Source organism: Ambystoma mexicanum, chromosome 7q (assembly GCF_040938575.1).
Source record: "Ambystoma mexicanum isolate Mex_15411 chromosome 7q, UKY_AmexF1_1, whole genome shotgun sequence".
Classification (NCBI taxonomy): domain Eukaryota; kingdom Metazoa; phylum Chordata; class Amphibia; order Caudata; family Ambystomatidae; genus Ambystoma; species Ambystoma mexicanum.
In genome coordinates, this window is record NC_090941.1 from 1,075,483,660 (window position 1) to 1,075,499,163 (window position 15,504).

General features: G+C 44.0%; 1 protein-coding gene across 1 annotated transcript; it reads left to right on the forward strand.

The window, feature by feature from the left end:
- Positions 1-316: 316 nt before the first annotated feature.
- LOC138528171 (olfactory receptor 56A4-like) lies at positions 317-1,267 on the forward strand. Its single transcript, XM_069639625.1, has one exon. The coding sequence runs from the start codon at positions 317-319 to the stop codon at positions 1,265-1,267; it is 951 nt and encodes a 316-aa protein (XP_069495726.1).
- Positions 1,268-15,504: the final 14,237 nt, after the last annotated feature.

Sequence of the window (15,504 nt, forward strand, 5' to 3'; positions counted from 1 at the left end):
CGGATTTGGCCTAAGGACGCCAAATAAAATCTAATTAGGCAGAGATGTAAAGGATTACTCACCGGCCAAGTTCCCAGAGCTCTTGCTACTGGTGACTAAAATAGCAAAACATCACATTTTTGGTTTCAAGTGCATTTAAGCATATGTGTTATTTCTACACTTTGCTTTAAGATCTTAACTAGAATGTGCTTTGAGAGGTTGATCTCTAATGTTGACTCTCACTATATTCATGATTTGCCTATAACATTTTCCAGTAAACTCTTTATCTGGTTTTCTTGAAGGTGGTGAATTAGGACCGCCATTGAACGCTGCCACCATGCTCAACAAATCTTCAGGAGTCTCTGAATTCGTGCTGATCTGCTTCCCTGGTCTTCAGAATTGGCAGCACTGGCTTGCCATGCCCATTGCTCTTCTCCTACTGGCAACTGTCGCGAGCAACATCACTTTAATGGCAACAGTCTTCTCTTCCCCCGTTCTACAGCAGCCCATGTATGACCTCATCTGCCTGCTCGCCGCCCTGGATTTGCTGATCAGCTTCTCTGTTTCACCAAAAACCTTAGCCATTCTCTGGTTTGATCAGAAGATAATCAGCCCAATTGCCTGCTTCTGGCAGATGTTCATGGTCCCTTTCTGCTATGGAACGGAAGCATGCATCTTTACGTGCCTGGCTTACGATCGCTACATCGCCATCTGCGACCCTTTGCACCATTCCTACATCATCACCAGGCGGAAGACTGCAATGGCTGCTGCTCTGTTAATCATAGGTAACACTGCCATTTTCATGCCGTTTCCACTGATGGCTTCGATGCTCAACTATTGCACAGATAATGTCATACAGCACTGCTTTTGCGAGAACATGCCTGTTGTAAAACTGGCCTGTGATAGCAGTGCAGGAAACAACATCTATAATTTAGTCATTATCCCTTTATACATAGTGATTCTTTCACTGGTGCTGTTCTATTCCTATGGCATGATCCTTCGAGTTGTGGTGAGGCTGGATGCCTCAGCAACACTCCGCAAGGCCCTCGGCACGTGCACCTCTCATCTTATCCTGATATGCTTCCTGTATAGCACTTTAATCATGGTTGCCATATTCAACAGGCTGCAGCCGTCTGTCCCTCGCTACGTCGGCGTGATGATGAGCCTCCTCCACAGCCTTGTCTGCCCAGCTCTGAACCCCATGGTTTATGGTATTCGGACCAACGAAATTCGCCAGGAACTACTAAAGCTCTCAGGAAGGATTTGGAAAGTTCACTTTCATTGTTAGTTGTTTAGATACAAACACCACAAAGCAAGAACACCACAAAGCAAGTGTACATATATTGTGACTCATACGTCGTTCCTCCTGTGTATGGAAATTGACCAATGAACAATCCATGTGGACGCTGCTTTGAGCTCAGAAAGGTGTGCTTTATGTGGCATTCAAAAAAGAGCATGTCACCCAGTGGTATGATTAGGCCACTTAGTGATGATGGACAACGATTTTCAAGTGCTCTGTGGTGTAAAGTGATGTGAGACGCAAAAGCAATCAAGTTTTATGCATAACAGGGCTGTAGTTTGTGGTTGGGAGCATTGTCTAAATGGATGGAACGAATCCTAGAATGTGGAACCCAGGCCAGTGCAACTTCGAAGAAAAAGTAGATGAGAAATTGTGCAAGAATAAGGAATTGTATTCATCAATTACAACCAAACACTGACTTTAGGCTTCGTGTATCTCTATGGTTGGTGTGCATTCGGATGTGCTGCGCTTGCGCAACCACAATGTTGTCTCGTATGTGGTCTTGTGTCTTGTCAGTTTCTATTTCTATCCTTTCATTTCTTTTATAGTCACATGATATGATATGATATGATATGATATGGCATTTGTAACGCGCCTATACACAGGTGTTTCAAGGAGGAGATGATGGATTGGTGACAGGAGAATATTTGGAATGTGTTATTAGTTTCATAGGTCCTGGCGTGTGCTTGAGTGTGGCAGGCTCATTATAAGGTCGTGCCAGCTCTGATGGAAGGTGTTTCATCTTTCTAGGTTGAATTTGAGCGTTGTCCTGTTAGGCCTTGGTTCTTCTGGCATTAAAGATGTGAATGGGTGAGACTTAAGTTTTCTTGCATCAAAGATGGAGAAAGCTGGAACGATTGGGTGTGGCAGGCCCAGATCCGAGGGTGGCAGTCTCGGACGGAAAGTGTATGTGTTTCTTGTGGTTAAAGAGCATGTGGCTTTGGTGGTGAGATGTGTGTGAAGGCCAAGCCATGTGCGGGATCTCTGTTATGTGTTTGTTTAACCTAATCTCATTAGTTGGAGAATGTATGCTTCTTCGTTCTAGCTTTATTTTCTTTTTCAAGGGAGATGTGTAGTATGTGGCTGGGATCATTGTTTAAATGATATGATATTTTATTTGTATCGCGCTCATAAACAAGTGTTTCAGAGCGCGACGAGGCAAGGGAGGGGAACAAGGGAGGACAAAACAACAATCTTACTAGGCCCAGTTACATTGAGAACTCGCAAGTGCAGGGGAGAGAGATGGGGGAAAGTGCAAGGGGGAGGGGAGGAGTGGAAAGTGCTGATCAAGTGACAAAACAGCAACTGATAGTACAGCCAGCATAATGGCAAGTGCAAAGTTAAAACGCAGACAAGGCGTGTCTAATAAGTGCAGGTATGGGACCTGTAGGGTTACAGATACAGACTCATGTGCAAGGGTTGCCAGCAGGCAGAGCAGGTGTGTGGCTGAGTGGGCAGGGACCTGGGCCTGAAATTCAGAGGGTAACCAGGAGCCAGTGCCAAAGCAGACAGATCAGCAGGGGAGAGCGAAGGCAGAAGCAAAGAGGAAGGTCTTGAGATGCTTCCTGAACCGAAGATGGTTCTACTCAAGTTTCAGAGAGGCAGGGAGGTTCTTCCAGAGTGAGGCCCCAGCCGAGGAAATGATATGATATGATAGGTTATGTATAAAGCGCTTAATACCCAGAGGTTTCCAAGCGCAGGCCCGGGGATCGAATCTGTGTTGCTCCATGGTGTCTTGCTTCCAAGGTGAGCACGTTGTTCCTGAGCTATCTTCCCGAGAAAAAGATCTACCCCCAACTCATTGCTTGGAGAAGTGACTGACCTTGAGGGAGTTGGAGGTGGAGGAGCAAAGAGCTTGAGTAGGAAGGTAAATGGATGGAATGCATTGTAGATTGTGAATCCCATTGGCCTGGAGTTTCCAGGTTTAACAGTTGGACAAACAGGTTGGGAACCCTTACTAGAAAGATGTCTCTGTCCAACTCTCCTGTATTAACTTTCTAACTTGCCATGTAACCAATAAAGCGGTTTCAACCTTTACTTACCTCCAGCGTGCTTCCTGACTTACCATGGGTGCGTGGATGCTTTATTTTTTTATTTTGTATTATTTGTCTTTGGTTTGTAAACAAACCTTTACAAAACGTTAACACTTAAATATCATTTATATTTTCAAAACATTAAAGATTGCAGAATTTAAAAACCTTATAAAGAGTAATATCGTTCACAAATATGGGTATATGAACCTTCATTGTCCTCAATTCACAGCAGAATATACAAAGATAACATGTACACACATAAATGTACTTTTCCAGTGGAGCACAGGCAATTACAATTCTTATCCTGCCCTTTCTTATTCATGAACCCATTTCCACTTTTGCCCAAGTTCATTTCTAGTTTAAACCGAAATGTTGTCTTAGCTACTCTGAGGACTTTTCCTCAGTCTTAATGGGCTCATCAGTATTTTGGATTTCTGGATTGTTAACAAAGTGCTTAAAGGACTTAATACGTTCTAACAATAATTCCTCACATTCTAAGAGAAGGTGTCTAAGCCTTTTCCATTGGAAGATGACAGAATCTGCATAGGAAAGCATGGTGCAACATCTCTGGTGATATTCTAGTTGCTCTTATTTCCAGAATTTCTCCCGTAGGACACACATTGAAGCGGAATCTCATAAAGCTTTTTCACCATCTCTTCCTTGGAAATCTAATTAGGTAAGTTTCTGCTTGTCCCAAATGCTTCTGATGTGTAACCAATTGAGAGCACAGCTTTGTGGGGGCCACTCTATCCATAGTGGCCGGCCAGTCTGCAAATTGGAGTAGCTTTTTTACCCGAAGAGGGTTTTCTATAAGTACAGTAATGGATAAGCCCAACTTTTCCAATGTTATCAAACATATTCTTACTAATTGTAACAGAATTTCAATCTTTGACATACCCTGTTTAAGGACAGCACCCAATAGTGTATACAGGTCATCCCCTGTATCAGTTATCAGTCTTCTGTATAGTGATCATTTGCGCGAGAGAACCGAGCAACCCCCACAAGAGCAAGCCCAACTCATAATGGATTGCCTCAATCCTAACCACTTTAGGGAGCCAGTACATTATGGACTTCCATACCTTTGCCTCCAATTTAGGGAGTTCCATAATTACTGCCTCTGGAAAAAATGTGTAGGCCATATATTATTTTGGGCAAAACTTTCAAAGTATAGTATCGCAATAAGGGAATTATCGCAAATTTACCAAACTTATTTTCTACCTTTCTCATTTGTAGAATATAGAATCTTATTTTTTGTTTTAGATCATCCCAATATTGATACTTCTTAAATTGATCAAAGAATGGAAAGCCCAGATATTTCATCAAGTTTTTTATTTGTAGTTTTTCCCGATCAATAAACCAAGTGTGTCCCTTCTGTGTCTTACAGTTGGCCAGCTTCATAACGGATGTTTTATTGGCATTGATGCGCAGATGGTTTTGTTCTGTAGAAGCGGTTTTCTCTCCCCTTTTTTATGGACCGGAATTATGTATGAGAAATGCCAGGATGTTGGTTGGTTTTGGTTCTGATAATGTCCTCAAACAGAAAAAACAGAGCCTTTGCCCATAGTCGAGAACCACCTTTAAGGAGAGCATTTGATAAGTTATTCCAGGGTCCGACCCCCTGCTAAGACAGCAGGTAAGCTTGCACCAACATGTGTTTACACCCTCTGTCCCAACAGGCCATCCCCACCCTCTCTGGTCCCCCCGTGTTGTTCCCTTGTGCACCCCCCACTTCCTGCACACAGTAGTCTGTCCTGATACATTCTGGTTTCACCATCACCGTCTTGTGGCCAATGCTGGATTTTACTTTTATGGACTTCATTGATTCATGGTGTGTCACCCTTTCTCAACTCTCATGCTGGACTTCCTTTGCATCTTGTACTCATGGTGGCCCTGAATCATGCTGTTCCATCTTCATCTTGTATCCTGGCTTGCAACATTATGTGTTACTACTGACTTCTGCAATTGTATTCGCTCTCCTCTCTTGCTTCTCCACTCTTTTTGACTGCTTACTCTGTGTTCTCTCCTCCCCTCCCCTCTCCCTTTTCCCATCTCCTCCCCTCCTCCCCTTACTTTCTTCTATGCACTTACTCTATCAGAATTGTCCCTGGACCTACTATGATAGCAACCTTGTCTGTCGCTCCCCTATCCCCTTACTGTTGCTCCCCCTCCCTCCAGCACTATCTGAAACGTTGTCAGGCCTAGTAGGATAGTCACTTGTTTTGTTCCTCCCCTCCCTTTCTGCACCCCCTCCCGCACCTTTTGTTTTCCTCCGGCTCTACCAGAAATGTTGTCAGGCTTAGTACGGTAGTCGCCTGTCTGTTTCCATTTCCTTCCCACTCTCCCCCTCCCTTCCTTATCTATGGATTAGCTCTTGCACTATCTGAAATGTCGGCAGGCCGAGTACGATAGTTAATTTCACATCCTTACTGTTCATGGCCTGTAAGAATGTCGTCGTATTTTCCCCTGTTCCCTTCCTTGCCTTGAAGCGTTTTGAAACACATTGTGTATAGGCACTATATAAATAAACTATCATATCATATCATATCATATTCAGGCCTGCAGCTGGAGACGAGCTAGCGTGTTTTATTTCAGTCTCTATGTCATCTACAGAGAATTTCATATCCCAAGACAATTTTTTGATGTTATTCTAACTTTTGGCGTCCGCTTTTGCCACATATATTTTTCCAAAGTGGCCACACAAGATCTGTTCTTTAATAGGGTCAGTTGATTGGCACATTGGCTGGATTGAAGCCTATTTATTTGGAGCCAAAATGTTCTGCTGGAGCCATCTTTCATTGCCTCCAGCATAGCTTCATTATCTGCTTGGTGGAGGAGTATCCTATTACCTTTTAGCCAGTTTTTTTTTTACTGTTTTAACTTCTTTATGCCTGTCTTTAAGGCTTCCTGACCAAGGTCGGAATTCTTTAAACTCCTTATCTCTCTATTAACACCATTTTTCTTTTGCCTCACCAAATTATCATACACGTGTTTGTGTCTACGCCCCTTCAGGTCCCTTAATTCCCTTTTGTTTTCCATTGGCTTAAACATTTGTCCTATATTCTGCACAAAAGAGTCATGGCTATACAAAATCCGTTTTTCTTGTACTGTTGTTTCAAAATTTTCCTTAAGGAACAATTTGTTTACCTTAAGTATATTACCTGCATGCCATTTAAGTCTAATTCTAGATTGATTTACCAACAAAGCGTCTGTATGCCAGGTTCGTGTTCGTTCTTCCGTCCCTAAAGCCTAGATTAATTCCAACATGCTATGGTCCCTAAGTTTTGTTTGAGATATTTTAAATGAGAGAGCTACCTCTAGTAGATATTGCGACATAAAAATATAATCAATCGTAGACATTTTAGTGCCATCGGTCCATGCAGGTAGATCCCGATTTCCCTCATCAAGCTCTTTTGCAGAAGATAGGCCCCAATTTACAAAGAAAAGGGACCACTGTCTTCGTTGCACCAATTTTCTACCTCCTTTGTTGCCACACTCTAAAAGTAGCCCTCCCCCTCTGCCCAACGCATTAATATTACAATCATTTACCTTATAGTGCAGGTTCACTGAATCCAAATACTGTACGATGTCAGCATTTAAATCACCCAACACAACAACCTGCAAGCCAACATATTTAAGCATCTGATTTGAAATAAACTTGTTCATTTTCTCTAAAGCTTCTTGCAGATTGTTCTTGGGAGACCAATATACATTTATCATTAACATAACAGTGTTGCCTCTAACGCATTTGATTTCCAATCGAAGTACAAATTTCCTAGGGCAGCAGCGGTAGAGGTCACTACATTTAGGGTCCCCACCACTTTGTACAGCAATTAAAAGGCCTCCCTTCGGGCGTCCCAAATCACCCTGAATGGCAAGTTCATTATAGCACTCACATCCATCCAGTACACCCGGGCAGGTCATCCAGGTCTCTTGTAGGCATATAATGGAGTGCTGTGTAAGTTGTGCACATACATTTGCAGAGTTCATCAGATGAGCATGTCCTCTAGAGTTCCATGAGATAATTGAGATATGCTCATTATTAAAGATTATTAAAGATTGGCCTTCAGATCTTTCAGTTGGTGTATTGAGTCTCTTATGGTCATTGCCAACCATCCCCAACTTGTTTCGTCCTCCCCTACGTTGTTAAGGTTACTCTGTGCCCAATTCATCCCACTAACTAATTTGGCCTGGGTTCTTTCTTGGGCATTGTTGGCTATCTCTAGAAATCTTGGAGAAAAGGAGAGGACATCATAGCCCATCATGTTAAAAAAAAGTCTAATTGCTGCAAAATAAGATCTAGAGTGCAATACAGATCTAGAGTGCAATTGCATCTGCACCATTTTTTATTTTTGGGTTTATCTTTATGGTGTGTTATGGTGGAAGAGATGGAAATTCACCATAGTCAATAGGAGGAACCTCCCCCAGACCCATGGTGGACTCTATATTTGTCCCTCTTGAATCACGTCTTATTTTCTCTGTGGTCTCATGGTTACATCTTTGCTTGTCAACAGCCGTAGTTAAGGCTTTAAGTAATGCAGAATGTAGCTGGAGTTCAGCAAGGATCTGTGCATTTACCGACCCTGGTAACTCCCCCCCCCTCCCAGCTATTCCCTGGTTCTCGTCTGTTTTTCTGTGCAGAGGTTATTTCCCACTCTGCCTCTTGGCTCATAGGATATTGAGACAGTGCCAAAATTGAGTTTTCCTGTGAACCAGTGGGGTGGGGGGATAGTTAGAGGTCATTCCCTCCTCCCCCCTTCCATATTGATACCCCTTTGAGGTGTACATGGAGAAATGGCTTCTAATGGCTGTGGACTGCTTATGGTCTCACCAGATTCAATCAGTAACATCGATGCCTCGCCCTCCGTTAGATTCAGCATCGCCAAATCCATAGAAGTTGGGGGTGAGGGAGGAAGCGGTAGTTCTAGAGCTAACTTCATTGTCCCTCTGACAGGAGTAAAGACGAGGGGCACGGACAATATGTCCTCATACATCCGCGCCCCCGTCCTTGTTTCTTTCCTCGTTTTAGGTCCTGTGCGATTATATGTATATTTTGCATTTTTCATAACTGGCCTCGCACAGTCTAACACGAATGTGACTGAGCCCAGTTTATCCGCAACAAATTATATGAATATAAAATACGGAGTGCCGCCCGCCGCCCGCAAAGCCGGCAAACAGGCAAACAGGCTCCTTGCTGGCACTTGCGTAGGCACTTCCGGGGCGCGCGTGCTGGGGTGCGTGCCCGTGCCTTTTATTCGCAAGTGTGTCATGTAATAGGGGTGTGGACACAACACATCCTATTGGAGGAACGGAAGTAAGGTAATCAATGTATTGTATTTAGTGAGAGTCCAAAACAAAGTCTAACACAAGTCCAGAGAAAGGTAACAGGAAAAAAGAATCGCAAGTCCTGGAGTAAGACGCACCGTTATTGTAAAGGGTTGAGAACAGGGCAACGCTCAAATCAGTCCAAAATCAGGAACTGTTCCAAGAATAGGCTCCTTGCTGGCACTATCGGCGCATGCCCCTGCCTTTTATTTGCAAGTGTGTCACGTAATAGGGGCGGGGACACAACAGCGGGGGCACTTCCGGTGCTTGGATACTACAAAGGCTAATGCAGAAATCCCCAAAAAAACACCAACAAAAATCTGATCAAGTTTACATCACATATTAGGTTTATACTTATATTAGGTATTCCTATCAAACTATGGGAAGCAAACAGTAGACAACAATTTTCAGATTATGGCCTCATCACGAGTTGGGCGCTAACCCCAGCGGTATTACAATCGGGGCTATTAGCCCTACCACCAAACCCCCGGCGCTATTAGTGCTGGATCATAGGTTTGGTGGAATGGTAAGTCCCCATTCCCCAACGGGCCAAATCAGGAATTTCCCATTCCCCATTGGGCCCAATCGGGAATGTTCGGCGGTATTACCGCCAGCGGTAATAGTGCCGAAAATCGGTAAAATCGCAGCTCAGAGCTGGGGGTAAATCTGCCAAGCCCGTGATTTGGCAGACCCTTAAATGCAGCAGCAGAAGCGTTATCGCCGCATTTAAGGGTTACCACCAAACTCGTGATGAGGCACTTGGTAAAATATAGCAATGCAACATCATGGCTTCCCCCAGAATTAATCGGCAGCGCTGCCCACCAACATCATCTGCTGGGAGACCATATGTCCCTGAGCCTTGATCATCCGATCAAAATATGGTTTCAGGAAGAGATCCTGGCACTACCATCAGAGGATCCAACAAGGCGTAGGGCTTTTACACGTTTGTTTTGTGCTCAATGTCATTTTTGTGCCTTTGCATCTTGGCTTTACTTTCCTACTCCATCCTGGAAGAGCATCTGGTTTTACAACTGTGTAAGATTTTCATGCAGGTGTATAAATAAAGTACTCCTGTGGAATACACCTAGCATTTACACATGGTGTACAGCGGATGGAAACCATAGAGGTCCATTATAAACAGCTGCCTGCGGACCATACTTTGCAGGTGGCATTTTATTTCTCCCAAAACAGAGATAAAAAGTGAAGAGTAAAGATCACTTTACCTCAATTTCTTCTTCACAATTACAGTCCATTTTTTGAGTGATGAAAACTGCATGCAATGTGTATTTTATTGACAATCAGCCCTGTTACAGTTGCACCTAGGTAGCATGAATCCTTGAGCTCAATTGTCTCAATGGGGCAGGGACCTAATCTCTCAACACCCTCCTTCTGTGCCCTTAACCACCCTCTTTTATCCCATGGTGCCCAGTAACATTTTACATAAGTGCAATGAATTAGAAATCACACCATAGAAAAAAATAAATGTCCGGAAACGCGAACTCTAGGTTCTTTTGGCCTCACGGTATAAAAGCTCTCCTCATAGACAATGTCCCGTGCAAAGCTAGTGAGTTTAGTGGGGGACAAGAAATATCACCTAGGTCAGCAGGCTAAGAATAGAGTATACCACAGGATCCAATCTCCAGGCGCTGTCACAGGCACAAGTATTTCCCAGGTGGGAGAAGAAGAGCGAGCTTCGGGCAGGCCATCAGAAACTGTGCTTCATCCACAACTTTCAGCTTCTTCGACATGTTTCAGCCCAAAGCATCCCCAGCAGGTGCCACTGTCACTACATTATTACAGGTCTTACCCTTCCAACCTTTGATTTACCATTGTAGCCTTTGCTTCTTCAAGGTGGTGTTCTATATAACAGGATCTGATCTACAGGCGATAGGACAGGCACATGTTTTGTCAAGGTTAGACAATGACACTTGGAGCCTCCTGAGTGAGAGAGGGTATGTTCAGACGTGGGCCCCTTGTTCGCTGCGCCATAGGGAACCAAGCTGCACCTCACTGAGGAGAGCCAACAAGGCTGAACTAATATATTCCATGCCTGGGGTTGCTTGTGTTTCTGTGCAGAGGGGAAATGCACTAGCTGTCTGGACTGGGCTGCTCCCATTGGTGCCAGTCCCTGGCTAATTTGCATATGGCTGGACCGCTTTTGCAATGGTGCAGTGGTTCAGATGCATTCCAAACCTTCCACTCGGTTATACTTGCAGCCTGTTTGACATGTTTCACCCCAATAAATCCTGGGCAATTGTGATTGTTACAACATCATACAGTTCTTAATCTTGCTACTTTAACTTCATAGTCCCTCTTTCTTCAAAACGGTGTGCTTTCAAAGTGGTATGCTGGAAATATCTAAGCCCACCCCAAACCACTGCCAACTGTGCCTCTTTCTCAGCTTGCACCACCTTCACATCTTCACCCCCGGATTGTGGCTTTAAGAATGAGCACACTCTTAACACATCCTTCAGTTCTCGTGTTTAAATAATTAATTGGAAAGGCTGCTTTTTAATGGAAAAGCAGATGTTCTTAGTATCATTAATATGCTGTGCACGCTACCAGCGTAACATTGAATATGGGGGTGGATTAGAATACCTGGATGCTGATCACAGGAGTGAGCCATCCCCCAACATCCCTAAGCAGGTGGAAAGAAGCACCTGCTGATTCAGGATATCCATTGGGTGAAAATTGTTTGGCCAGGATGACAACTCCCGGACAGGCCACCATGAGATTGAATGAAGATTTGGTGAATGGACAACTTGGGTAGGGCCAGAAAATCTTCCCTCACAAACTGACGCAGTGGGCCTCATTACGACCCAGGCGGTAAGGGGTTAACGGCGCCGTAAAAGGTGTCGGCGCCGTTAAACCCTTACCACCTAATTACGAGGTCCCTTTGCGGGTCCCGACATTTCGAGGTAATTACGGTACCGCAATTTGCGGTACCGTAATTACCGCCTTCCCCATTCCCATTGAGCCCTATGGGGGCAAAAATGGGAATGGGGAAGGGCCAATGGTGAATGGGGAATTACCGCCCAGCCAACCTTGGAATGGGGCAGTAATTCCACCATTCACCATGGCGGAGTTGGTAAAATACCGGCCTCAACCATGGCACTAATAGCCCCATGGTTAACGCCAGGGTCGTAATGAGGTCCAGTATGTGCAGGGTCATTGCAAACTTCCCTAACAAACAGGTACAATGTGGACAGGGTCAGTGCAAGTCCCATGAAAACAGGCGCACACAGCATTTAAGAGCCAGTGTGCGTGTCCCTCACAAATACATCCATTGCATAGCAACTGATTGCAAGGGCCTGTGCACACTTCACTCCAACTGGTAAGTTTCTGGCACAAACAGGATCAGTGCAAGCTTCCCTCACACACTGGTACAGACACAGCATGTGTAAGGCCAATACAGGTTTCCCTCTTAAACTAGAACAGGTGCTGCATGGTCAGTGCCAGGGCAAGTTCCATCAACAGCCAACTTGCACAGTATAGGCAGTGACAGGGGAGGTTTTGTTTCCATTGGACAGGTACAGCATGAACTCTGGATCCATCCAGCCTGCTAGCTCCCATGCATATGGAAAGCTCCTCTTTTATTTGACCCTCTATCCCAATCAGCAGCTCTTACCAGCGACCTTGGGAATGGGCCAGGTACAGTGTGCAAACTTCTTATTTGGTTGTGGGTTGAAGATTTTGGTGAAGAAAATGGGGTGGCACAACACACACAAAATGTGAGTTCTGTGATTTTCAGCAGGGCACCCCCTAATTGCAGAAAGACATTGCAGCTACTTTGATTCAAATTGGTTTATATCTCTTTTGTTAATCATGAAAGCAGAGGGGAAAAACTGCATTTTCGCGCCCCCTGCTGGCCAACACCATAGGCAGTTGCCTAGTTTGCCTAGTGCTTGTACCAGCCCTGAACTAAGCGGTGTCCCTTCAAGATGTTACGTGCCTGCCATTGAATGTCCCTCTCCACAAATTAAAATGACCTTTGAACAGCAAACGCTTCCATAATTTTCAACTCCTCGTGTGCACTGCTCTGTTGACACGGGACAATTTTCTACACTTTCTGTTATCGTTTGAACATTACTTGAGTCCATTCTGCTCTGCTGAATTCCTCCTGTATTTGATGCTTGTTTTTCCTAGTAGCTTGTTAGTGAGTGCTGCTTGTTCTCCGGTTCCACCTACAGATGTAGGATGATGGTCTAACTCCTATAAATGGGTGGTCAATTCTTTGTGAAGAACTAAATACTAGTTTACTCTATAGAAATGATATTTGTGGAACTCTGGCATTATGCATGTTGGCAGTCTTTACCGCCACTGCCTGGCATTCCACTCATCGCTCTTTCTTGGTTGTTGTTTTTTAATTGGTGGAAAAGGCGAGCACACACAGTATAGGGGCTATTCGCTCTGAAGAGGCAATGCTCAGCGATGCATACTTAAGAACCAATAGGACAAAATTAATTTTTCACAGTTGGGCACAGCAATATTGTGATTCTTCACATTTAGGCAATAGGTGTTATCTCTCTATGGTATGTGATATATTGCATTTTATGAAGTACTAGATATGGGATTATGTTATAAAACTCGTAATTTAGATCTTGCAGGTATGGAAATAACACATATTTTGTAAAATACCCCTTACTTAAAGATAAGGATTACATCAGATATTTACAGCATGGGGAACACAGAAAGTACTGCTTGGGGTAATTATGGAGTGTTTGCCAGTATATCATTTGGTAATATTTTACTACCTTAAAGGAATGGTGAACTCAAATGCTTTCCTTTTTCACCAATTGTCATGGCGCTTAGTCATCATCACATAGCAATGCATTCAAAATATTGGTTTTTGTGGCACTTCACTGACATTTCAAAGCACTTCTGACTGCGACGCACACGTGTTCCCCGCGGCCATCTTGTGATAACGTTATCTCAGACGAGATCTCATTACTTTCGAATGTCCTGGCAACATTAACCCAGAGCACGTGACCCTACTTGCGACATACGCGGCCGCCAGAGCAAAACGTATTCTGAACGCATTTACGCAATCGCTTATCCCCGTGGTAACATGAAAGAGGCTTTAGTGTTCAATATATATCTACGAATCCTTTCTCCATGTTCACTTCATTCTTCACATGCATGTCTCTTTCTTTGTAATTCTTCTAACTGCCATATCAATGAATATATCTTTTTTCAAATACTACTTGTTCCAACATCTTTTATCCTAGTCAGATATGTTTTTTCAATATTTATGCCAACAGCACAGTCTAGCTTTTGTAGGAATGTGGGTCCACATCCATCAACATCCTTGTCTACCATTTTTTTTCACAATGAAAGGATTTTCCAGCGTCTCGTTCGCATTCATCCAAATATCTCTCTGCTGATCTGCCTCTTTACATCAGTGATCCACAAACATATAATAACTATTGAAAAATGTTTTTCTGTTAACCAGAGATTTGGTAAATTTACCATTGCGGAATGCTTTTGTGTTAGCCCTTACCCCACATTTCCTTTTCGAATATTTACTTTGTAGGGCCAAAACCCATAGCTCTCAACCATTTGTCTCGCAAAGGCGGGTGAAATCACCCGATTTTGTTTTTGGCGGGTGAGACGCCCATTGGAATGAATGGGCGTGCAGGAGGCTTGGCGGGTGAGTCAGCCCTTTGCAAGGCGGGTGACACCCGCCAAAAGCGGGTGAGTTGAGAGCTATGCAAAAACCCGACTGATAAAAAAAAAACACTCAAAGGAGATCAATAAGAAGTGCATCGTTTGCAATAAAGCTTTATTGCACGCAAATACATTTGGGGGTGTCAGTCACTCCCATAAGACTGAGAACTGAAAACATGCTTGACATGGCCATTCCCAGTTACATCCTTTAGAGCGGAAAAAGGCAAACTATCAGAAGCAAAACATATCATACATAACATAATCCCACATACTCCATTGGCTAACAGCTATACATAAATCTGAACATCACCTATAGTTCATTACCCCTTTGGTCAAGCATTTCTAAATGCAACCCTTTTACAAAATGACCTAACTGTACAGTCAGCAGCAAACACTGTGATGTGATTGGCCCACTATATTCAGGTACTTGTTGCAATAATAGATTCTCCTTGTTGGTCAAGGTAGGTTTGGCCACGTTGTGATGTGCATACCCACAACACGACCAAATCAAAGGGTGAATGCGAACACTGAGGACAACCCCACCAGGAAATACAATGGCTTGCTCATGAGACCAGACACTTTGGCACTCCCAGATAGCCCCTTTGCCACTGTACTCTTTGGCATCACCTCTTGCTACTCCCATCCTAGGACATGTTACTTTATCAGCACACCTCCTAAATTATCTCTCTTGGGAACCAGGTGCTTTATAAAAAATGCAGTCAAGGCACTGCTCTTGGTGGTGATTTTCTTGTATTTATGTGCTATACTTGCTCCAACACCTGTAGTTCAAATATACGATCCACTTTTCAATGGGGGCAGTATTACTCCAAGTCTAGCTCTTTATTGTCGCCATACCAGACACCAGGCTCTGTTCTCATGCGATTCATCCTTCACATCGGCAGCACTATCTATCCATCCGAAACCAACATTCCATTGTCAGCTCCTGTGAGCTGCTCGGCCTGGCAGAGTTAACTGCTCTCAGTGCTGCACGTCTCGCTTCCTCCATAAACTTGGCTGTCTGCACACTCGCTCAGGGGAAGGATGCATAACCGCTAATTACATAGACATAGCCAAAGCTCCAAAAGATGGCCTACTTCTCTGACTACCAGAAGATGCAACTTCTAACAAGGCCTAATCCAAAATGGTGGAACTCTTGCTCACATGGCACACAGCCCTCATGCTACTACAGCACGATCCTTATCC